This window comes from Hemiscyllium ocellatum, chromosome 19 (assembly GCF_020745735.1).
Source record: "Hemiscyllium ocellatum isolate sHemOce1 chromosome 19, sHemOce1.pat.X.cur, whole genome shotgun sequence".
In the NCBI taxonomy this organism is placed as follows: domain Eukaryota; kingdom Metazoa; phylum Chordata; class Chondrichthyes; order Orectolobiformes; family Hemiscylliidae; genus Hemiscyllium; species Hemiscyllium ocellatum.
Window position 1 is genome coordinate 67,029,599 of NC_083419.1, and position 25,083 is coordinate 67,054,681.

At 40.9% G+C, this 25,083-nt stretch overlaps 1 protein-coding gene across 2 annotated transcripts in view; it reads right to left on the minus strand.

The window, feature by feature from the left end:
- The window catches only part of nup205 (nucleoporin 205), a 109,456-nt gene that overhangs the window by 83,496 nt on the left and 877 nt on the right, over positions 1 to 25,083 (minus strand). For both annotated transcript variants that reach the window (XM_060840017.1, XM_060840016.1), the window contains exons 2-8: positions 17,909 to 18,051; positions 17,146 to 17,317; positions 15,255 to 15,399; positions 14,440 to 14,599; positions 11,491 to 11,719; positions 9,603 to 9,767; positions 2,686 to 2,861 (exon numbers count right to left, since the gene is read on the minus strand). In XM_060840017.1, coding sequence (XP_060696000.1) covers positions 2,686 to 2,861; positions 9,603 to 9,767; positions 11,491 to 11,719; positions 14,440 to 14,599; positions 15,255 to 15,399; positions 17,146 to 17,317; positions 17,909 to 18,051 — 1,190 coding nt within the window. The remainder of the gene's footprint in view (positions 1 to 2,685; positions 2,862 to 9,602; positions 9,768 to 11,490; positions 11,720 to 14,439; positions 14,600 to 15,254; positions 15,400 to 17,145; positions 17,318 to 17,908; positions 18,052 to 25,083) is intronic.

Here is a 25,083-nt window from a genome sequence, read left to right on the forward strand (position 1 = left end):
CACATTCGCAAGCAACAACACAAAAGTTTATTCCTATCTGCTCAAAGAAAATAGAACAGCTTGACATCCAGTCTGAACCCAAACTTATTCCATTAAAAATAATGTTCCCTGTTCCTTCTCAACCTGTCAAACTAGATTAATTCCTCAACAGATATCATTTTCCGGTGCAGTGCAACACTTCGTACCAATCTCGATAGAAAAATTATATATTTCATCTAACATACAATCTGGAGCCAAAACTTTAAAATGAAGAACTGAACCACAAAAGTGATGGTAGAAGAGACAGTTTCATGTTAAAATACGGCCTGGTTCATCAAATATGCCTGAAGTTGATCCAATCAAAATCGGTTCTCTGCAGGGTAGGGATACAGTGAACACCTATAGTCACGCCATCATGACAACAACAGATAATTACAGAAAATTTTTAAAGTCTTTGTGATTTGCATTTTGGCTGTCTATGCTTGCTTTTGGAATCACATGCCCTTCTGTTGCTTGCTTCACCGGTGCTTGTGTGTGCCCTGATGGCTAACTGTTTGCCCTCCCAGGTGTCCTTGACACAGGTGTTTGGGGGTTGGCATGCCATCCTGGAGCGTTGTTTGTGGCCACAGAGGTGCCTGTCTATTTCCCTTGCGATCGACCACCTCAACAATTACAATGGTATTTACACATTGTTAGCAGTATTCTAAACGTGGTCACACCAATGTCCTATACAGCTGCAACTTTTCATCCCAACTCCTAAATTTGAATGTTCTGATGAATGAAGAGAAGAATGCCAAACACCAATTCTGGTTGCCCCTTGACATGAAGGATACTGTTCCCCTGAGAGCATGCAGAAGAGATTTATAAAGATGTCACGAGGACTGGAGGGTTTGAGCTACACAGTGAGGTTGAATAGCCTGGGACTTTTATCCCTGCAGCATCGGAGGCGAAGGGGTAATCTTATAGAGGTTTATGAAATAATGAGGGACAAAGATAGATTGAACAGCCAAGGTCTTTTTCTAGGTGGGCGAGTCCAAAACTAGAGGGGATTGGATTAAGGCAAGAAAGGAAAGATTAAAGAAGGACCTAACGGGTAACTTTTTCACACAGAGAGTGGTATATGCATAGAACAAGCTGCCAGAGGAAGTGATGGAATTGAGTACAGTTACAAAATTTAGAAGGCATCTGGATGGTTACATGAATAGAGAGATATGGGCTAAATGTTGGCAAATGGGACTAGGTCAGATTGGGACATCTGGTCGGCACAAATGAGTTGGACTGAAGGGTCTATTTCCTTACTGTATGACTCTATTAAAGGATTCACAAACAGGGCATTTCCACCTCTTTCTTCCTTTGTTCCTTACTGTCTACCTGTACAAGATGGGCCATGATTCAGTTTCAAATTGCAACTTAAACATTAACTGCCAGCATTTCCTTGTAAAAACTTCCCATAGACCACAATGATAATCAGCCAATTATTAAGAACTAAACTCCTGTTTCCAGACAACCTGATATTTGAGGTCAAAAGTTTCAAGAACTTGTCTAAGGACAAGCTCTGTAATGCATTATTAACTCTTCATTCAAGCATTAACCCATTTCGGCATTCAATGGGCTCCAAAACATTTTCTTAAAGTGCCAGCTAGTATTACATTGTTTTGATGGTTTGGTGCTCTTAGCTTTATAAGATTTGTTTCCCAAGCTTTTACTTGCTGAACAAACTTGTTCCTGAAAAATGGCTAAGAAAAATAACCAAAAGTGTTGCAATTGAACAGTAAAATTCAGTGCTGACATCAGATGTTTGTCAGCAGAACAGCAGATCTCAAGTAGTGTGCTGGAATAAGGGAGTATACCTGCATTACACTGACATTAGTATACCCAGTAACAGTTCATACCAAACTTGACCCCATTGTCATAAATGAATGCTATTTTTGTTCTTTTTAAAAAAGAAATTACTACTGGTTGATTAGCTGACAAGTTTTTATATCTCTGAAACAAACTGAGTTCAAATAAATGGTTCCGTATAAAGTCACAAGAATAACATTTACATGAGATGTAATTCCATCTACAGTTGTTAGTTCAGAGTTAAACTTATTGAACGTGCATATGCCAATCTGCAAGAATATGCTCTTTAAAATGAAAACATAGCTTTCACATGTCATGATCAATAATAAATCACAAGTTTGACATGCAGTTATTCCCAGTTTCGTGAGACAACTGGAGCCCAATATCTCAGCAAAATTAGCGGGCTCTTCACCCACTTAGTTCATCCAAATGTATCCCATTACATCATACCAAAAAAAATCTTAACATATTAAATCAAACTGACAGGAATTATGATTTTCAAACAGGAATTTGCAAGCTGTGGAGTCAAAAATGAGAAGAGAATCTCCTCTTTAAATGAGGGGTTAACACGAACCATGAAGATAGCAGTGGTACAACATAAATGAGTTGGTGCTTTCAAATGAATTTGTCCAAAGGATCTCTATTCCACTCCATGGGAGAGGTCAAAGGAAGATATTCTGGTTTTATTTGTACTTGGGAACAGATCTAATGGAGTGATGAAATGGTGTTTCGTGTTCAGCATGGTGACAGAGTGAATACAAGGGAATTCAAAGTCAGGGCACCCAAAAGGAAATTTACTTGTGCAGAAAGTTGTCAGGGGCTATGCGCTGACGTGGACCAGTTGAATAAACTTCTACAACTTACCTTCATTGGCATCAGTGTCAAGAAATCTGTGATTAGATTGTGAATCCTACGGATGTAGAATTCGTCTTGGTGCAAACCCTCAGCTCTCACCACAGCATCAGTGAGGAAAAGGAAGGCATTCTGGCTAATGGCCATGTTTGCAATCATCTCGTCAGCCTCTGTAAACTCTGTCAGTGCTGCAGTTGATGAAAAATGTAGACATTCCCAACCCATCAATAATTAACATTCAGATCACAGAGTCAACTTCACAACAGAAACATCATTGTATTTTAAGGTACACATTCTATAAATAGGAAGGTGTTTCCTTGAATACATACCACCAAGGATTTGTCAAGTGATGAAATGTAAAGGGCATGTCAGCAATTGAGGAAGTTCATAGCTATATGGCTGCAATACAGTACTTCAGTTCTGCAATGTATGTCAGAGGGATAAGAAGGAGTAAAGATTGGTCTGGAAATGAAATATAATGGTCCAGTTGACCTTCCTTGCCCTTATTCATTATTGTGATCTACACTTGCACTAGTTACAATAGCTTAACATCCTCATGCCCACTTTTTCAGGGTAAGAGATTTGAATTTGTAAATTGCAACCTTACAAGCCGAACCCTCAATAATCAAGCTGCAGTGAGAAAGTCTGTACCATTTGCATAAAAGATAAGCCAAGAGGAAACAGGTGTGCACCTCAAAAACCTATATTAAACCAATCATTTCAATCAGAGGTTTAATAGAGCTAATACAATAGATTGGTTAAAATTACATTTGATTAACAATAATCAAAATTAAACATGACAGGGCAGGGCAAGGAGACATAGTATTAAAGATGCAGCAACAAATGCAAAAGAAATGCAATAATTGGAGATGGACAGATAACTGCACATAAATTACTTAAAGCAAATTAGCTAAACCAAGGGATACACTTACATTTCAAAGTGAATGGGCATATCAGTGATAGGCAGCATAGTTTTGAGCAGGCAAGGTCATGTCATACCAACTTAATAGAATTCTTTGAGGAAGTGACAAAGTAGTTTGATTCAGGGAGGGCTGTAGGTATCTTATGCATGGACTTCAGCAAGCATTTGATAAGGTTCCCCATGGTAGGCTGATAGAGAAAGCAAAATCGAAAGGGGTCCAGAATGTACTAGCTAGATGGACAGAGAACTGGCTGGGCGACAGGAGACAGAGTCGTAGTAGAAGGCATTTTCTCAAAGTGGAGAACTATGACCAGTGGTGTTCCACAGGGATCCATGCAGGGATTGCTGCTGTTTGGATATACATAAATGATCTGGAAGAAAGTATAGGTGGTCTGAGTAGCAGGTTTGCAGAAGACACGGAGTTTGGTGGAATAGCACACAGTGAAGATGACTGTCAGAGAATGAAGCAGAATATAGATAGATGGGAAAGTTGGGCAGAGAAATGGTAGATGGAGTTCAACATGTGCAAATGTGAGGTGATGCATTTTGGAAGACCCAATTCAAGAGTGAACTGTATGATAAATGAAAAAGCCCTGGGGAAAGCTTATGTATAGAGAGATCTGCGTGTTCAGGCCCATTGTACCCTGAAGGTGGCAATGCAGGTTGATAGAGTGGTCAAGAAAGCATACAGCATGCTTTTCTTCATCGGATAGGGTATTGAGTAAAACAGTTGGCGGGTCATTTTACAGTTATACAGGACTTGGATTCAGCCACATTTGGAATACTGCATACAATTCTGGTCGCCACATTACTAGAAGGATGTGGATGCTTTGGAGAGGGTGCGGAGGAGGTTCACCAGGATGTTGTCTGATATGGAGTGTGCTGGCTATGAAAAGAGGTTGACTAGATTAGGATTATTTTCATTAGAAAGATAAAAAGGGGGTTAAACACCTGATTGAGGTCTACAAAATCATGAGGGGTATTAGACAGGGTGGATAGCAAGAAACTTTTATCCAGAGTGGGGAACTCAATTACTAGGAGTCACAACTTCAAGGTGAGAGGGGAAATGTTTAAAGGAAATATGCGTGCAAAGTTCTTTATGCAGACAGTGGTGGGTACCAGGAACCACAGAGGTGGACACAATAGTGTCACTGAAGATCTATCTAGACAGAAACATGAATGGGCAGGGAATAAATGGATAAAGATCGTTGGAATATAGGCAACAGGTTGAGACAGAGAATCTGCATCAGCACAAGCTTGGAAGGCCAAAAGGCTTGTTCCTGTTCTGTAATTTTCTTTGTTCTAAACTCATAAGAAGGGGAAATTTGGAGAATGCATTTGACACAGCTCCCTGGAACACCCACTTTGACAAATTTTCTCTCCCACCCTACACAATGCCAGAACTCTATCCCTTCTCTCAAATTAACAGACCCCTGAATCTGATTGTTTGAACCCCACGCTCCCCAGTCTCATTCTGAAGTTGAAGTCGTGGGAAGAAATGTGAAGACTATGAATAATTTATGAAGAATATGAAGAGTCTATGAAGAATTTAGACTGGTTCAGTGAATTGGCAAAAAAAATTGACAAAATTAATTTAATTTGAGAGAATGTTAACTTTGGCAGAAGAGAAGGAAAAGAAACAACTTAAGTGGAAACAGATTGCAGAACTCTAATATAGTGAGACTTGGATGCCCTGATACAGGAACCACAAAATGTCATCATGCAGATACATCACTTGATTAGGAAGGTAAGTAGAATTTTGTCAATTACTGCATGGGGAACGGAATGACTAAGTTGAGAATTTATGTTACAAATGCAGATCTTGATGGGACCACGTACGGAATAGTGTACTGTTTTGGCATCCTCACAAGAAAGGAGAGTATTAGAAGCAATTCAGACAAAGCTCACTTGGATTACTTCTTTGGATGAAGGAGTTATCTCATGAAGAAAGGAAGAGTCTGTATCCACTGGTGTTTAGAAGGTGATCCTGAGGGGATCTAACTGAGTAGAGGTTAAGAGGCTATTTACCATGTAGAAGAGACTAGAACAAGAGGATACAACTTAAAATTGGATTCTCACAATTGAGACAAAGGTGAAGACATTTTTCTTTCTGTCTCAGGGCCGTTGGTCTGGAATTCTCTGGAGTGCAATGAGGCTAGGTTGTGGAATATTTTAGGGCTGATTCGGACTCTTGAGTGACAGAGGAGTTAAATGATAGAAGTGGCAGTCTACAAAGTGGAAGTGAAGCCACAATCAGATCAGTCATAATCATATCAAAATTATAAAATGGCCTATTCTTCCTCCAAATTCATATACTTGTATGCTCACAAGTTGCAGAGCTGAGAAGGATGAAGATGTTTTAGATCTCAATTTTTCCAAGCAATGGGCCTAGCCAGTAATCTCATAGTAAAAGATACCAGAGTGATGAAAAGACAGACTTTCATTTATACAATGACATTCATAACCATCAGACTTCTTAAAGCATAGTGTGTGTTAGCTGTGGCTCAATGGGTAGCACACAAACATCTGATTCACAAGGTTTCAAGTTCAAGTTTCACTCAGGGAACCAGCAGAACAAGAAGGCCAACATGCTAGTGGAATACTGAGGGAGACCAATACGGTCAGGGGTGCCATGTTTTCTCTCACAGATTGAACTCAGTCTCCATCTACCTACTTGGACAGATGTAAAAAAAATCCCCCTACATTACTTGGAAGAGCAAAGGAGTCATGACAACCAGATAGTGTGTTTTGAATTTTGATTGAGAAAGAAATGCAAGCCAGGGCACCAGAGATAACTCTCTGATCCTCTTTGGAAGTGCTATGGGATATGTTACATTTGCTTGTTTTAAAAAAAAAAGGCTTCTCTGACAAGACAGCAGAATCTGCCCTAACACTGGAGTGTCATGTCAAGGAGGGGGATTTGAAACAACAACCTACTGATTCAGATGTGGTCTCACCAATGCATTGAATGACTGAAGCATAACATCCTTAAAATTTATACACAATTCCACTCATAATAAAGGACACCATCCTATTAGTCTTCTTCATTACTTGGTATACATGCAAATTAACTTTTCATTATTCATGCACTCAAAAACTCCCTCTATATCTCAGATAATACCATGGCAGATGTTGAAATTTGAATTCAATAAGGTGGAATTAAAAAAAATAATCAGCTGAATAGCAATCATGTAAACATTGACCATTGTTGTAAAAACTGATTTGGTTCATGAATCTCCCTCAGGGAAGGAAATGTGTCACCCCTAGCGGGTCTGGTCCACACGTGACTCCAGACAAACAACAATGTGGTTGACTCTTAGTAACCCTCTAAAATGGTCCTGTAAGTCACTTGGGTCAAATTCAGGATGGCAACAAATGCTGGCACAACCAGTGATGCCCACATCCCATGTACGAATAAACAAAAACAAATGTCTGTTGATACTCTAGGTGGTTGGATGGATGAGAAATAGGAAAGCAAACACCAACCCTAACCAAAAACTTGTATTAAAGGCATAGTATAAATGCAATAAATCATGCTGAAGTGTTTCATACTGAATAATCAGATAAAATTTAGATTAAGAGAAAGGAGGCAACATTGAGGGGATACTACTCAATAGCGAACAAATAGCACAAAATTCTCAACATAAATATATACCAAGAAACCAAAATTTCTCAGGAATTATCATCCAATTGTGACCAGCTGGAGAAGTTGGGATAATATTAGATTAGAAGCCACAGCCAATAGCGTTGTAATACAAAGTACCAGACTGAAAATTGCAGGTTTTATAGAAACCAAAGTAAAATTTATAAAAATCAATTGTGGGAAATAAAAGAACAAGAGTAAATTAGCAAGATACGTAGAACTTTGGTAAACTTTTCTTTCCTATACAAAAAAAGGAAAATGAGAAGTAAACATTGATCACTTAGATGCTGAGAGGAGAGAAATTAGAATGGCAATTAAGGAAATAGTATAGGTATTAAATAACAACACTTAGATAATGCTTTTTAGCTAATGATATATCATGAGGCATTTCACATCGGGCCAACTACAACAATGAGTTATGCGAGATGACAGTAGGCCAGGTGACCAAACGTGCAACCAAAGAGGGAGAAGTTAAGGAAAGCCTCTCAAGAACAAAGTGAGATAGAAAGTCAGAGAGGGATAAACGGAGAATTTCAGAAATTAGGGTCCAGGCAACTGAAGACATGGCTACAATTGTATACAAGACCAGGCTCAGTGGAATATAAATAAGTACGGTTTGTAGCTCAGGTTGAAGTTTAGGGTGTAGGTTTGCTCGCTGAGCTGTACATTTGATATCCAGACGTTTCATTACCTGGCTAGGTAACATCATCAGTGGCGACCTCCAAGTGAAGCGAAGCTGTTGTCTCCTGCTTTCTATTTATATCTTGCTCCTGGATGGGATTCTTGGGGTTTGTGGTCGTGTCATTTCCTATTCGTTTTCTGAGGGGTTGATAGATGGCATCTAGATCTTTAACAAACACATAGATCTAGATGCCATCTATCAACCCCTCAGAAAACGAACAGGAAATGACATCATCACAAACCCCAGGAACCCCATCCAGGAGAAAGATATAAATAGTAAGCAGGAGACAACAGCTTCGCTTCACTTGGAGGTCGCCACTGATGATGTTACCTAGCCAGGTAATGAAACATCTGGATATCAAACGTACAGTTCAGCGAGCAAACCTACACGTTATTTAAAAAAGTGAGTGGATTGTGAAGCTGGAGGAAATGATAGAAGACCAAGGCCAAGTATGAGAAATTTTAAAACACAATGTTGCTTGACTGTGAGCTAATACTGGCTTTGAGCACAGGGGGTGATAGGGGATTACAACTTGCAAAACAAGACAGGAGTTGTTGCTCCGTGGATGACCTCAAGTTCCCAGAGGCCAGAAGTATATTGGAATAGTTAAGTTTGGATGAAACAAAAAGCACAAACATGGCAAAGGACAGATTTTTGGTGGAAGCCACAATAACTACTGGAGCAGGAAGGGAAGCCATTGCAAGTGATTTTCTGGCTGTGGTTAGAGGTGCAAGAATGTGACAAGAGCAATGAAATCAAGTGGGGGAAGGAGATGGTGCAGTCAACTACATTGTAACTGTCATAGAAAAAATGGTATGCATCTGTCTTCTTAGTAGATGGCATAAAAGGCATGCAAAATTGTGGAAACCTAGGAACAAATGACAGTGAAGAATTTGAGCAGTAAGTGAAAATTTCTCATCTTTTTGAAAGGGGTTCGACCATTTGCATTGCAAGTAGTGCATTGAACCTTCATTAGATTTGTTCCTGAGATGAGAAGATTGACCTACGAACAAAGGATCGGCAAACTTGGTTTATATTATCTGGTGTTTAGAAGGATTAAAGATGATCTAATTGAAACATGCAAGACTCGAGAGAAGCTTGACAACATACACTATTTTTGTTTAGGCCAGAACTAGGGAGGGGCACAATCTTAGGATAATCAGATGGATTATTCAGATTTGAGAGGGTGATATTCTTTTCTCAGAGAGGTCGTGCATGTTTGGAATTGCCTTACCCAGATGGCTGTGAATGCTCAGTTATCCATATGTTCAAGGCTGAGAGATTAACTTTTCATTTCAACGAATCAAGTAAAATGGGTTTGAAGTACAATTACATCAAACCTTAATCATTAACCTACTGAATGAGAGACCAGCTTTCTTTGGGGGGTGGGGTCGAATATTCTAACTGTGCTCCTCTTCTAAAATTAAGCAACAATTATAAATTTCGTTTGCAAGGAAAATGTCTGAGTTGTGAACAAGAAAAGAATAGGAGCCAGATTAAAAAAAAAGTGCGAGGCATTTTGCCAACATAAAGAAAAGCAAACAAGATGTGTGACTTTCACTTGAAATGAATGGGCAGGTTTACTCCACTGCAACTCAATTACATGCATTTTAGTAGATTAATACTCAATACCAGTAACCAAATCTTCCCAAGTAGTATTCAGGAAAAACAAAAAGGTGTACCTGTAGTGTCAGGTAATTGTGAAATCCCTCGCAGTGCCAAGGCCCAGGCCAATCTGACTACAGCCTGTAAGCCTGTTAGCTTCCAAGGCTGGGAGTTCTGCAGTTTGCAATGGATAGCAGTGACGTACTGTCGCTCTGTTAACAATGGTAGCTGATGAATTAATTCTGACGAGAGAAAATATTTTAACCTTTTACAAAAAAAAAGGATGAACAAACTCACATCAAAATGCAATTAGAAACCTATTTTAACCTTTTAAAAATTATGGGAAGAATAAATTCACCTCAGAATGCAATTAGTAACCTACTCATTTTATTTACAGACTTATATCTCCAGTGAAACACCTGTCCTTCAAGTTGAGTTGTTACTTAAACAGTGGAATGCCCAATTTTCATGCATGACCATATACAACATGTATTTCGCTCAAAGGGATCATCAGACCCATCTTTTTGTTCATTGATATGCATTTTCTGGACAGTGTTACTGGAGTTAGTTAAATGTGTCCTCACCATTCCATTTAATCTTTCTAGTTTACACTGTAGCCTGGGGGAGGTGAAATGAAGACCAGGAGATATACATTACCTGGACTTCATAGCAGATCCATTCCTTCATAGCAAAACTAAACTTTAAAAGAGTCAGAGCCAGCTACATGAATTGTGCCAATCCTATAAAGAAAGGACAGTTCAGATGTGCAAGCCAACCCCTAGTTAGTTCCTCACTCCATAAGAGAGGATGTTACACTATGTGCATCATGGAGAAAAGTACATGAAACCTTGGGACTCACCATCCTGCATCAATGAAACCTAAAACTCCCAATGAGGGAGTAAATCTAACACACAAAAACACACTAGTAAATTCAAATTAACTGTATCATCACAGGACATATATGTGCACTTAATCATTCATTGTAAACTTAGCAACAGTGTATCTGACCAGTTTTAACTTACGTGATTTATAACATTGAGGTACAATGCATAAGCAAACATAAAACCAGTTACGTTAACAATATTCCCAACTAAGCCTAGCACAAATGGGAAACCTTTGTTCGGTTGGTTCCAAGGTTGTTACCTCAAGGGAAGAGGCACACCACTCAGTACAAACTGAGAATACCCTGTGGGGTTTATTCAGCAACTGTAGGAATTTGGCTGACAAATATGCAAACCAAACAGCTTCCAGCATTAGCCAGGCAAATAGTTAATCGCCTTGCTCGGTGCCCATCAGAAATTGGGGATGGACAGAGTCAGAATGTCACTTTTTAATGATTCTGCATAATATTTTATGTATTTACCTTTAAAAGCAGTAATAAATGAAAACAGAAAATGCTAGAAATACTCAACACACCTCAGAGTAGAGAATGTGCGCTTCAGGCTGTTGACAGCAATTCTGATGAATGATAATTGACCTCAAACATTAACCTTTTTTTCAAGATTTCTCACATCCGTGTCATTGTGCTTATGTTAGGGGTGTGTATACACGTGTACATGTGTGTATGTATATATAAATATATTTTATACAGATCACTGTGACATATCAGATAAGGGAAACAGGCTGAGGGTATTCAAAGGAGTACCCTGTTGTTGTCTAAGATTCTTGGAGAAATTTGTCAGATTGGACTTTGAATTTAGATCAGAAAGAAAAAGCGAAATGTTTTGAAAACGTAGGATTATCAAATCTGCTGTCTATTTATACAAAGATTGGCTGAACTTATTTGTAACTTGAATGAGTTTGCTAGTTATCCCCAGCATACAGCCTTAACGCCCAACCAGACTGAGTGAAAATGCAAATTAAAATTTTTGTGATAATATTTCCACATAGCTGACATTGGAACGATTTCAAATACACTGCTGCCAAAAAAATTTCTTCCTCATGTTAAACTGGTTAGTCTCATACCTTCTCGATCCTCGGTGACGTGCTCCAAAAAGCTGATATCAAAGCAATAGAGCAGTGCCATGAGGAGAGCCAGGTTCACATTTTCCAACGTGCCGTCAGCCTCTAGTGTGATGCATTCCATGTGGGAAATCAGGAACAAGGTGTCATCTTTGCTCAATGGTGTCTGACAAGCCCACGCAAAGAGGCAGTCTGCCAAAGACTGACGGCATTCCTTAATCAGATCAGAGACCTAGAGAATCAGCAGAGAGATACTTTCACGTCCTGCAAGATTTGAAACACATCACATACATTTTGTTCCAAAGAGTGTTCACGTGAGGCTAGCCTAAACAAACAGAAAAGTGACAGAGTGTCGTGTAACAGATTATTTTTATGCATGGTGCCCTAATACAAAGACATCTTCGGAGCAAATATGTTTGGAGAGAGGGAGAAAGATGATTTGGATCTCAAATACAGGTCAGATTTGAATACGATCTGAAAATGTGTTGCTGGAAAAGCGCAGCAGGTCAGGCAGCATCCAAGGAGCAGGAGAATCGACGTTTCGGGCATGAGTCCTTCTTCAGGAATGAGGAAAGTGTGCCAAGCAGGCTAAGATAACAGGTAGGGAGGAGGGACTTGGGGGACAGGCGTTGGAAATGTGATAGGTGGAAGGAGGTTAAGGTGAGGGTGATAGGCTGGAGTGGGGGTGGGGGCGGAGAGGTCAGGAAGAAGATTGCAGGTTAGGAAGGTGGTGCTGAGTTCGAGGGTTGGGACTGAGACAAGGTGGGGAGAGGGGAAATGAGGAAACTGGAGAAATCTGAGTTCATCCCTTGTGGTTGGAGGGTTCCTAGGCGAAAGATGAGGTGCTCTTCCTCCAGCCGTCGTGTTGCTATGGTCTGGCAATGGAGCAGTCCAAGGACCTGCATGTCCTTGGTGGAGTGGGAGGGGAGTTGAAGTGCTGAGCCACGGGGTGGTTGGGTTGGTTGGTCGGTCAGGGTGTCCCAGAGGTGTTCTCTGAAACGTTCCGTAAGTAGGCGGCCTGTCTCCCAATATACAGGAGGCCACGTCGGGTGCAGCGGATGCAGTATATGATGTGTGTGGAGGTGCAGGTGAATTTGTGGCGGATATGGAAGGATCCCTTGGGGCCTTGGAGAGAAGTAAGGGGGGAGGTGTGGGCGCAAGTTTTGCATTTCTTGTGGTTGCAGGGGAAGGTGCCGTGAGCGGAGGTTGTTGACCTGACGAGGGTGTCACGGAGGAAGTGGTCTTTTCGGAACGCTGATAGGGGAGGGGAGGGAAATATATCCATGGTGGTGGGGTCCATTTGGAGGTGGCGGAAATGACGGATGATACGATGCATATGGAGGTTGGTGGGGTGGGAGGTGAGGACCAGTGTGGTTCTGTCAAGGTGGCGATTGAAGGGGCGGGGCTCAAGGGCGGAGGAGCGGGAAGTGGAGGAGAGCATCGTTGATCACGTCTGGGGAGATATTGCAGTCCTTGAAGGAGGAGGCCATCTGGGTTGTACGGTATTGGAACTGGTCCTCCTGGGAGCAGATGCGGCGGAGACGAAGGAATTGGGAATATGGGATGGCGTTTTTACAGGGGGGAGGGGGGGGGCAGGGTGGGAGGAGATATAGTCTAGGTAGCTGTGGGAGTCGGTCGGTTTATAGTAAATGTCCTTGTTGATTCGGTTGCCTGAGATAGAAATGAAGAGGTCGAGGAAGGGGAGGGAGTCGCCTGAGACAGTCCAGGTAAATTTGAGGTCGGGGTGAAAGGTGTTGGTAAAGTGGATGAACTGTTCAACCTCCTTGTGGGAGCACGAGGCAGCGCCTCTCAGAAGCTCTTCAGCCACGTTCTCAAACAGACTCGCTACCACAGCCACATCTCGTTCCTCAGCACCTGCCGACAGAACTGACTGACCCTGCAGGAACTCCGGACTACGTTCAGACCAACAAAATTTGGACCCAACCAGTACCTACAACAAATCCGAAGCCTCCCAGAAGCTCACCAAACTTGAATATGGCAGGTTTAAAGCTACATTTAGTTCCCCAGTTAACACGGCAGCATTATTAAAACTATTGTATTGTGGGAGCTACAAGACAATACTCAAAAATATTTACACTCAAAAATAACATCTGAAGCAGAAGCATTCAAGAGCTTTTGAGAGTCTAAAATACAGACAACATTACTGAACCTGATGAATATTAATCTGGTAACGGCAGGTTGGAATTAAGCAAGACCATATTTACATTTAATTGAAATTCGGGGATCAAATTATGTAGAAGAAAGCAATCAATCCTATTTATTCCAGGTTGTTTCTGACTATGTAAGGGATCTATAAGACTTTCAATAATGAGGCACAAGGAAAGTGCAGCAAAAGTTTGGGCAAAGTTCGTGGGGAAGAGATTTAGGATGAGGGGGAGGGGAGGAGAGCCTGGGGTTTCAAGGCATAGTGGAGTCAGTTGGGAGGGGTAGAGGGTACAAGCAGAGACTGGAGGGTTGGAAGTCGTGGGGATGTGGTTGCAGGAGTGCAAGCAGGCAGGGTAAATGGTTACAAAGGAAGGTGAAGGATTTAAGGAGCAGGGAGGTTTCAAGTAAGGGGGAAAAGGGAAAGGTTGCAAGCCATTTGTTTTTAATTTTGGAGGGGCTTTATAAGAAGAAAGCCCTGCAAGACATGCATAGCTTCTCCAGTCTATTCAAGAGGGTCAATCATCCCTGGTACCATCCTGAGAATCTTCCTTTGCATCCCCTCCAAGGTCGTGACAACTTTCACCAGTCACAAATACCACTGCAGCGATAGACGAAACAGAATTTTATAATGTTAATCTAGCTTCCTTGCTTTGATTTTTTTTTGTTTCTCAAGCCACAGATCCTGTACACATTTATTATACAGTATTTCAAACATTCAAAGACATGAATATCAGCTCCTCCATCAATTACTAAACAAAAGAAATGCAAATCAAAGTGTTCTCTTACCCCTTTGCGATGAGATGCATTGCCCAAGCCACGGGCAGTTTGCAGTTTTTCGAACTCATTATTGAGGTTTATTTGATTGATCAAACACAACACCTTCTGAGTCAGCCCTTGCTCCATCAATTCGTCAGTAAATCGTGTTGTCATGGATACAAGCTCTGAACTGCAAAGAGGATTGAACTTTTACTCCCAAGGTGCGAAATTATTGTTCTCCACTCAGTAAGTTAATCTTAGTCATGTACCCAGAACCTGAGTCACTTTTAAACATGAGAATAAATCAGCGGACTACTGCATTTGAAAAATGGTATATTTAATGGAAATAATATGAAAAATATTCCACGTTAAAGTTTACTTTGTGCAATGTAGAGTGCGCATTACCAATCTCTGCACTTGAGAGGTCCTCTCTGCCCTAAAGCAAATATACGATGGGGACAATTTCAGGCTACCACCAAGACTTTGAGAAAGGTGGCCGCTTCCTATTCCCCATTCTAGCTGGGGTCATTGGGCAATTATTGTGCTCCTTTTCTAGTCAACCAAATTGGAGACAATTCAGGACTAAACGTGGGATCATACTGGTATATATAACTCAACACACCATATAAATACAATATCTAAGCAGTCGCATTATTGAAGTTAAATAGAAAGACATTGTCATTTTATCTTGACAATGTAGAATCCAATATGCTATGTGTTCTTTGTCATATCTTTATTTTTAAACAATGCTGTTTGAAGAGCCCGCAAGAAGCAGATTCAATAATGGTACCAGTTTTGAAGTTTTATTGTGCAGTTATTTAATTTGATCAGAATTATGAACTGACCTGAGCTCCAGAGTCCAAGTCTTGCCTTGTCGTGATTGTATGAGAGAATGCAAAGAATTTGCAATGCACCTCTTTCCATCCCAATAAAGCAGTATCGCAACCAAGCCACGCGTCAAGCCAGGAAAACGGGGCAGCTGATGCTCACCTGTTAGACAAATATGGTCAAGTAAGAGGTATTCATAAGGCAGCTAAAAATCGATCACCAATCTGTTTAGCAAATGAAGTTTAGAGAGCAGATACTTAACAACGGATCCAAGTATATCAAGAATGACCTACAGGTAACACACAGTTAAGGAAGCCAAAAAGCTTTTCAGAGTTGGAGAGAGGATGGTGACATAGGAGAGTTTTGGAAAATGGCTGCAAAGGTTGAGGAGGCTCCTTGCTTGGGTGACAGAAAAGGCACCTCAAAATGTCTCAATGTCATATTGTTATTAATATTTGCATCTCCACTCAAGTTATAGAGAATTCTACAGTGGGCAAATTAACTGCACTCCATCATCCAGGTAATGCTCCCTCCTTAAAATACTAACATTGATATTCTCCATTCTGATAGCTCTTCCTGCTCCCCTTCATTGTGAGAAGAGAACTAACCACCACCTGACTCATATTTCTGTCACATTTGAAATGAAGAACATGCTGTACAACAGTTACAGACAAAAGCTGTCTACATTCGATACTCGTGATGCAGATTTTCCGAAATAGCTCTGAAGGAAAACGTTGCCTGGGCTCACATCTCAATAACAAGTTTACAAAAGACACTCATCTTAAAACCCATCCTTATTTTGAAACCTAATTTAGAATTAAGCAAACAAAAATGTATCAATTTCAAAGACAGTAAAGTTGGTGCAAATCTGCCAGTATGGATTGGCACTATAATTTCCCAAAGTTCAAATCTTACTTCACCACACCAACTGCAATGTAAACACACTACATTTGGTACTAAGAGCTTGTTTTCTAAAAAGAAAAAAAATGGTACGGCTGGATGCTGGCCTTGGGGAAATCTGGCTGGTTTACACTGACATTGTGAGACTCGTACTTTGGGAATCGACAAGGAAAACACTTGACTGACATCAACACAAAAAGCAGTTTACTAACTGTAAACATTGACTGCCATCATAACCTGCAGCAATATGGAAATAATTGTCGGGGAGAGCATTCCATGCTACTGTTAAAAAATTCTGATAATATGTTTATGAAGAATTAATCCAAATACAAAGAAACAATTACAAATGGATCAAAACTGAAGAATCAAAGCCACTGTTCAGCATTCAACTCCACAAGGTGGCGCCTTTCGGATGCTATGTTAAACTAAGGCCACATCTGTCCTTCAGCTGAAGGTGAAAAAAAGTCATCCGGCTCTATATGAAGACAAGCAGGAAAGTTCTCCCTGGTGTCATGGACAAGATCAGTTGCTTTTATTGATCTTGGTTCAACGGTAACCTATTCGCCAACACAATGCTGTTTGTTGAGTTTACTGTGTAAATTGGCTGCTGCATTTCGCATTGCCAAATGGTGACAAAATTTCAAAATGATTTAATTGGTTAGCATTAAAAAAAGCATGAGAGCCAAGCAAGACCTTATTCCTTTAAACACACAGAAGTCCCAGAAAAGAATTAGGTCACTATGTAGTGAGCTTTGATTTCAAGTGAAGCAGCAAAGTGGGTTGATAAAATAACATATGAAAAGTTCAGGAAGAACAGAGATGAAGAGAATAGACACATGAGAGGTAACATTACTGCTGAACAATAACGAATGCAATATGCTTTGAGAGTTGTTCAGATAAAGCACACAGAGATGCAAATGTTAATGACAACGGTCCTGTGCTCAGCTATCAGAGTCTGAAACACCATTTCAGTAAAACCACTCACAGAATAACTTCAAAAGCACAGACCTGCCAGCAGTAACTCCACTGCAGAAAGCTCGCCGATGTCAAAGAGGTCACTCAAAATGAAAGCCTCGCTGATCAGCTGTTCTGGAAGCAGCCTGGTTCCCTGCTGACCTTGGATAGCAATACCATCAATGCTGGCTTTCTTCACTTTCTCCCGGTGCTGTACATTTTTAGCCTGAACCAAAAAACTTAGATCAATCCCCATTAAATCCAACTTCACAAGGATGCTCCTGTCAGATCAGTACAGAGATTAAAATCAAAGTTTCTATATTTGCTCCTTCAAAGACTGCTACATATTACTTTTTCTCAGTTCTATTACTCAAATCAGTGAATGACTGCTGTATTAACAGCATGTCACAAGAATTGGGAAATTACAGTTCAAAACTTGTTGTTTACGACAGGAGCCATATCAAAAGATCAAAGGTTCAATTCCCAATATTTTGTGTGAGCTGGCCTGTTACATGGATGCTCAATAATTGGTCTCTGTCGTGATCCAAGACTTGACTACCTGTTGGTCATTTCCTGTTAAATGATACATGAAAAAACATCTTACAAATATTAATCCATTGGAGACTGGAGGATCTTGTTGTTGTACGCTGTTGATTTACCAGGCCTTTTACTTGGGTTCTCGACTCTGCACGAGTCTCTTTATTTTGTTAAATGAAGTTAAGTTGGTGCAGACCTTCAGACCTGCCTTTTCTCTTGTGATCCATCTGCATGCCTCTACTGGTAGAAATTACAAAATAAACAGGTGTGAAAAACTCACCGGATTCTTGAAGAGAGAGATGAAGTCCGGTTTGTGCTTTTTGAGTGTTAGATCCAACAGGTGAACAGCTTCTGGAACACGCTTCCAGATCACATTCTCCACCGTCTGCCATATCTCTTTGTATGGCCCCCACAGACTGGCAGCTGCACAAAACAGAAGCCAATCAATTTCTCATTCGTAGCCACATTTTTCAGGAAAGTCCTAAGATACATAGGGAGTTATGTTTAAAAAGCTTCATGACTTGAAAATAAGCTTTTGTCTAAGAATTTTGTATTGAGCCACAACATACTTCAAAAAGCCATGAAAAGGCAACTTTTTTTTTTAAAAGATATTTTTATTAGAAATTTAATATTTTGACAGATTTACAAAAATAAACTGAACTTTCAAGCACAAACATTAATATAAAAATAGATCTTAAATATATAATCATCAAAATTCAAAGGAATGATACTAAAGAAGAAAGAAAAACAATGAAACTCAGTTAACTACTAATCTAATCCACAATTATCCAGAGTGTATAGTTGAGTCACTTACATCCTTCAAACAAGAGAAAATGTTCTCTAATACACTCATAACAGTATAATAAAAAGGAAATTATTTCCAAACAATAAGAACAAAAAAAAACATGTTTGAATGGAGATCCTCCCCCTTGTTCTCAGGGGGCCTTACTTCCTTTCTAAAGGTCCACCATATCCTCTCCCAAACAGTGTCCCACCCTTGACCCGGGCGCTCCTTAATAGGATTTAGATATAATACCGAGCTAGAGTTAACAGTGAGCGCCCCACCCCCACCCTTCCCCACCCATACCTGAGTATATCTGATAGCATCAATGCCACGTACAAACACACATAACTATAAAATTACAACTCCAACAAATTACAGTTAAGTATAATAACATAAAATAGCAAGGGAAGACAACCCTGCTCCCAGAAGCAAAAGTAAAGTAGAGTAAAGTATCCATTTCTCCCCACGGAGTGTGGAAGAGGCAAGCCAACATAAATTGTCTCTTACGATTTATTTAAACGAGTCTAAAAGTTCCTTAGCCTCTTCCGGTGATCTAAAATTATACTCGGATCCTTCGTGGTTAAAGCATAACGTCGCTGGATAGCGTAAGGTGTATTGAATATTTAAGTTCCTTAGACATTTCTTCACCTCATCAAACGCCTTCCTTCTTCGTGCCAAAGCCGGGGAGAAGTCCTGAAATAACATAATCTTGGATCCTTCATGAATCATAGCTTTAGGATCCTTTCCAAGCTTTCTGGAGGCGTCCAGGAGTATCTGCCTCTCCCTATAACTCTGCAGCCGGAACAGGACCGGGCGTGGGCGCTGGTTTGGGCCAGATCCGCGTACTGCGACCCGGTAGGCCCACTCCACCCTTACCCGGTCAGTTTCAGCCCCCAGGTTTAAAAGCTGGGGCAGCCATCGCTCCAGAAATACTACTAACTGTCCCTTCTCTTCTTGTTCAGGGAGGCCCAGAAGACGGATATTCTTTCTCCGATTTCTATTATCCAGGTCCTCCATGTAGATTTCAAAGGCCCTGACTCTCTGCTCCAGAGCTGGCACCTGTTCTGCAGCTGTTTGTGCTGCAGCCTCGGAGGTCGTGGCCTTTAGCTCCGCCCCCTCCACTCGGCCCTGCAGCTCCTCAATAGCCTGGCTGTGCTTTTGTAACTTTTCTTCGAATGAGTTCCATCTCTGTCTGGATTCTGCGATGAAATTGACGAGTGTCGTTTCCAGCCTGGCAATCATCTCTACAAGGCCTGTTTTTACATCAGCTGCAGCCGGAGGAGGAGAGGAGGGTGGGGGAGGGGTCTTTGTTTTCTGAGAGCTGCGGGATCCCTTTGGTTTACTCATTATCCACTTAATATTAAACTGCTTAAATATAATAGTAAGCAGCTAATTAAGGTTAGAAAATTTTTTTGGGTGGTTTGGTAAGTGTGGTGGGGGTGAGTAACTCACTTTACCCAGGTTTTGGGAAGAGCACTGTAAACTCAGACTTGCTGAGTCGCCGCCATCTTGGATCTCCCGAAAAGGCAACTTAATTCAGTGCCTCACTCTATGGAACAGCAGGGACTTCATGAATGTTAATAAAATGGTTTCTATGAGAGTTCACTACTGAATCACCTTTTAAGATGCAGAGAACTTAGGATTGAACTTTATTCATAAAACAAACAGACAAACCAAAAAAAGAATGAGAATTCAAAAATCCTCAGGACCATTTGAGCACAACACCAAAATGTAACTCAAGCACACATTACTGAGATGCAAAATACTCAGTGAACCATAAATGACACTCTAAATTTCAACTGACTTATACCATCCAGGTTTTAGATGTGGAAAACTTCACTGAATTTATTCTCATATAAAGGTGATTTTCTGGCAAGGAGAATGGTAAAGCAGCTTTTTCTAAAACAAAAGAAAATTATAATAAACACAGAGCAATCCTGGGTGATCTTGTGCATGAAACATGCATGTACAGCAGCGATTAAGAGGATTTAGCCTCTCGTGCAAAGGTGTTGGCGTAAATAGATTTTCCTACTATTATAGGGGCTTTAATGAGACTATATCCAGAATATGGGGTGTATATTTGGTTTCTTTACATAAGAAAGGAAGTTTTTCCTTCAGTGAGGGTGGAGTGAAACTTATACTTTATTACTGGCATGAGGATTAGCCTATGAGGAAAGTCGATTTTTGCTAGATTTCAAAAGAGTTGATTGCATTGAAACACACAATTCCTAGGGAGGTTTGGCAGAGTATAAAGGAACCATGATTATCTGAATGTTGATTATTGCAATTTCTGATTAACCGGAGATGATGTCAAGGTTCTGCAAAAACATTTCAAAGAGGCAAGATTTACCTGTACTGAAGAACATGTGAAAACGCTAGGAAAAACAAAGAAATACAAGCAGCTCAAACATCAGCAACTAGGTAAGGGTTAGTTACACAGCTCTTTGTGGTGTTTTACAGTATTCCTGTCACTACACTGGGCTGTTCATGAAAAAAAATGGCCAGGAAAATAAAAGCATGCACAAGGCGGTGCTTCTGTCTTCCTATCGCGACATTTTAGTCCCCGGAAACTGACAATGCTCTTGCGATCGTAGAAGCTGTCTGGGGCTTGTTTAATGCTGTGATTTCATATAAAATACAGTATTTTTGTGATGTTAAGGGTTTAGTCTTTCTCAGTTTGCCCTGTAATTGCAGAATGCAAAGATTAGATTGTTTAAATAGTAGACTCATTAAAATTATAGATTTACACAAATTCTCCGGTAGGGCACAGCATTAGATTAGTCGGGCTTCCCTTGCTTAAGGTAAAATCGCTGATCTGAATAATCAATTATCCGAACAAAATACTGCCCACCCATCTCGTTCGGATAATCGAGGTTCTTCTGTAGATACCGAGAGACTGCTCTCCTCCGTCAAACGTCATTGTCTTAGGATGAGAAGGTCAATTAGACATTTATTGAAGAGAAATTTTTTCACCCAGATGGCTGTGAATCTTCATAATTCATGGTGTACATTTTGGGCTGTAAATGCAAACCAACAGATTATTGTTGGTTTGGGAAACAAAGGAAAATAAGCAGAAAAACAAAATTATGTATAAGATCTGTCATGATCTTATTGGATAGAATGTACGAAGTGTGTGTACTACTCATACTTCTTATCTGTCAATATGTTTGGGTCAGGCTGTAAGTTTACTCGCTGATTTGTTCTCAGACTTTTTGTCACCATCCTACATAACATAGTCAGCCTCTGACGAAGGCTGGTATTATGTCTTGCTTGCTATTTATCTGTCTTGGTCTGTTGTGGTGGGTGATATCACTTCCAGTTCCTTTTCTGAGAGGCTGGTAAATGGGATCCAAATCGATGTGTTTGTTAATAGAGTTTCAGTTTGAATGCCAGGCCTCTCGGAATTCCTGTGCGTGTCTTTGTTTAGCCTGTCCCAGAATGGATGGATTGTCCCAGTCGAACTGGTGTCCCTCATCTGTGTGTGTGGATACTAGTGATAGTTGGTCATCTCTTTGGCGGCTAGTTGGTGCTTGTATATCCTGGTGGTTAGTTTTCTGCCTGTCTGTCTGTCCAGTCTAATGTTTGTTGCAGTCATAGAGATGTACAGCGTGGAAACAGACCCCTCTCCCCCTAAACCTATGCCCTCTAGGCTAGGGCTGTTTGCCCTGGAGCGTTGGAGGCGGGGGCGGAGGGGGAATGGTGACCTTATAGAGGTTTATAAGATCATGACAGGCATGGATAGGATAAATAGACGAAGTATTTTCCCTGGGATTGGGGGGTGGGGGGGGGGAATTCATAACTAGAGGACATACTTGTAGGGTGAGAGGGGAAAAGATACAAAAGAGACCTAGGGGGCAACGTTTTCACTCAGAGGGTGGAACGTGTATGGAATAGGCTGCAGAGGGAGTGGTGGAGGCTGGTAAAATCGCAACATTTTTAAAGGCAACTGGATGGGTATATGAATAGGAAGGGTTTGGAGGGATATGGGCTGGGTACTGGCAAGTGGGACTAGATTGGGTTGGGATATCTGGTAGGCATGGACGGGTTGGACCAAAGGGTCTGTTTCTATGCTGGACATCTCTATGACTCTGAAGTCTCCTAAGGCCCTTTGTGATTCACATTTCCCCATTAAAACAAAGTTTTAAAAATATATGTTACTCATGTTTCATGACAACGCTCAAAATGTCAGTGATATGTACAGGCAGGTATAGGCAGGTGAAAGGATATATTTGTAGCTTTTTTAGCTCTCGGAAATATGTGCCCATTCAGTCATGGCACATTTACTCAATTACTGAAAATGTGTTGCTGGAAAAGCGCAGCAGGTCAGGCAGCAACCAAGGAGCAGGAGAATCGACGTTTTGGGCATGAGCCCTTCTCCACCCACTCCTCATCACCCACCCATTCCCCACCCAAGTCGCCCTCCACCATTCTCCAAATCATTCATTCTTTCTCAGTAGGCTTCACATATTCAGGAAGGAAGGATCACATCCAGAGTGAGACTCAACCTGAGTAAGTACATAGTCTGGGGAATTTGCAGGCAACGTAACAATAGAACAGGATGAATTGATCAGGAGCCAGCAGAAAAGAGTGACATCACAGGTAAACATCAAGTTCATTGGTTGGTGATAGCTACTAATTTGACTATCTGTTACAGGTAACTTTCAGATTGAAGATAAAGAGAGGAAATACTTACAGGCTACAAACTCAAGACAAAACTTTGGAATAGCAAATTAAGAACAAAGTAAATAAGTTAGGGTGCAGGACCAGGTGATGTGTTGTGCTTTTATGATGTGGGATCATGGTGCAGCTGTGCTCATCATGATCACAGCTGCACCAAGTGTGGGATGCTTGAGGAACTCTGACTCAGAGTTGATGAGCTGGAATCTGAGCTTCCAAAACTACCACATATCAGAGAGGAAGCGAGTCACTGAAACCATGTTTCAGGCAGCAGTCACACACTTTAGATTAACAGCCTTGAGTTTGCTTAGTGGTCAGGGACAGGAGCACGTCAACGAAATTGTGGGTATCACGTGCATGCAAGGGGGAATCAGGACCGGTAACTAAATTTCCAAGGATACACATCCTTTCCCAGGCCAATGGGTAGAGGTTGCTTTGTTAGTATGAAATTAAATTGATATCGAGAAGTGATACAGAGTCAGAAGGCGTAGAATCTGTGTGGATAGAGCTTTTGAGCTGCAATGGAACAAAGCACTGATAGGAGTTATATGTGCAGGCCTCTTAACAGTGGTCAGGATATGGGGCAGAACCTAAATCAGGAGACAGAAAAGGCCCTGTTCCAATAATCGTGGGGGACTTCAATATGTAGGTGGACTGGGAAAATCTGGTTGGTAACAGATCACAAAGAAAGAAATTCATCAAACATTTTGGAGATGTTTTTGGAGTAGTTTGTGGTACAGCCCACAACGGACCAGGCAATTCTGAATATGGTGATGTGTAATGACGCACACTTGACTTGGAAGTTAAGATGAAGGAACCCTTGGGGGGCAGTGACCACTATATGATTGAATCCACCTTACAGTTTGAGGGGGGAAAATCTGGAATCAGATGTAAGGATATTACAATTGAATGAATGGTAACTAAAAAGAAATGAGGGAGAAGCTGGCCAGACTTGATTGGAAGTCAAGCCTGGGATTTTGGGGATAATTTGGGAAGAACAGAACTTCATTCCAAGGAAGGAAAAACTTACTAAGGGATGGAATAGGCAACCATGGCTGACAAGGAAGTCAGGGGCAGCATGAGAAAGCAAAATAAAAAGTACACAAAGCGGTGAAGATTAGTGGGAAACCACACGATTGGGACACCTTTGAAAAACCGGCTGAGGATAATTTTAAAAAAAGCGGGGGGCGGGGGTGCAGACAGATGATGAAATAGGACAATAAGCTAGCTACTAACAATAGAAAATTGCAGAAACATTTTCTTGGATCGCTGTAACATAAGAGATGCAAGAGTGGATACAAGACCAGTGGAAAATGAGGGCTAAAGTAGTAACAGGAAATAAAAAAATGGTGGACAAACTGAACAGATGCTTTTATCTGTTTTCACAATTGAAGACACCAGTAGCATACCAGAATTTCACAAGAGTTAGGGGCAGAGGTGAATGTAAGTGGCCACACTAAGGAACAGGTGCTGGGGAACATGGAAGTTCTGAAGGTGGACAAATTACAGGGGTCAGTGTTGGGACTACATTATTCACATTATACATTAACGACCTTTCAACACCAGATTATAGTCCAACGGGTTTATTCAAAAGTATAAATTTTCAGAGTGCTGGCCCTTCGTCAGGTAGCTCATGGGACAGCATCATCGGACACAATTTATGATAAAAGATCAAAGCGTCATACAACCATCTACTGAACAAACCTAGGTTCCTGTTGTCTTTAATCACTTAGAATGGGGATACAGGCTTTGATTGATGTATGTAAATCACAGAACGTCTTTCAAGTCACATAAGGTTTTATCAGCATTAAAAAAAAGTGACATCTCAGCTCAGACAGTGCAAAGGTCTGAGGTTAGAGTCTGTCTGTATCCCAACCTTGAGTCAGACTGGTTCTTTTTGCAAAGTAGGAATTTATAAATTGTCGCATGGACTAACTGCCTCCAGATTGTGCACTTTTGGAGTAAAATAAAATATATGTACAAATACTTGCCCA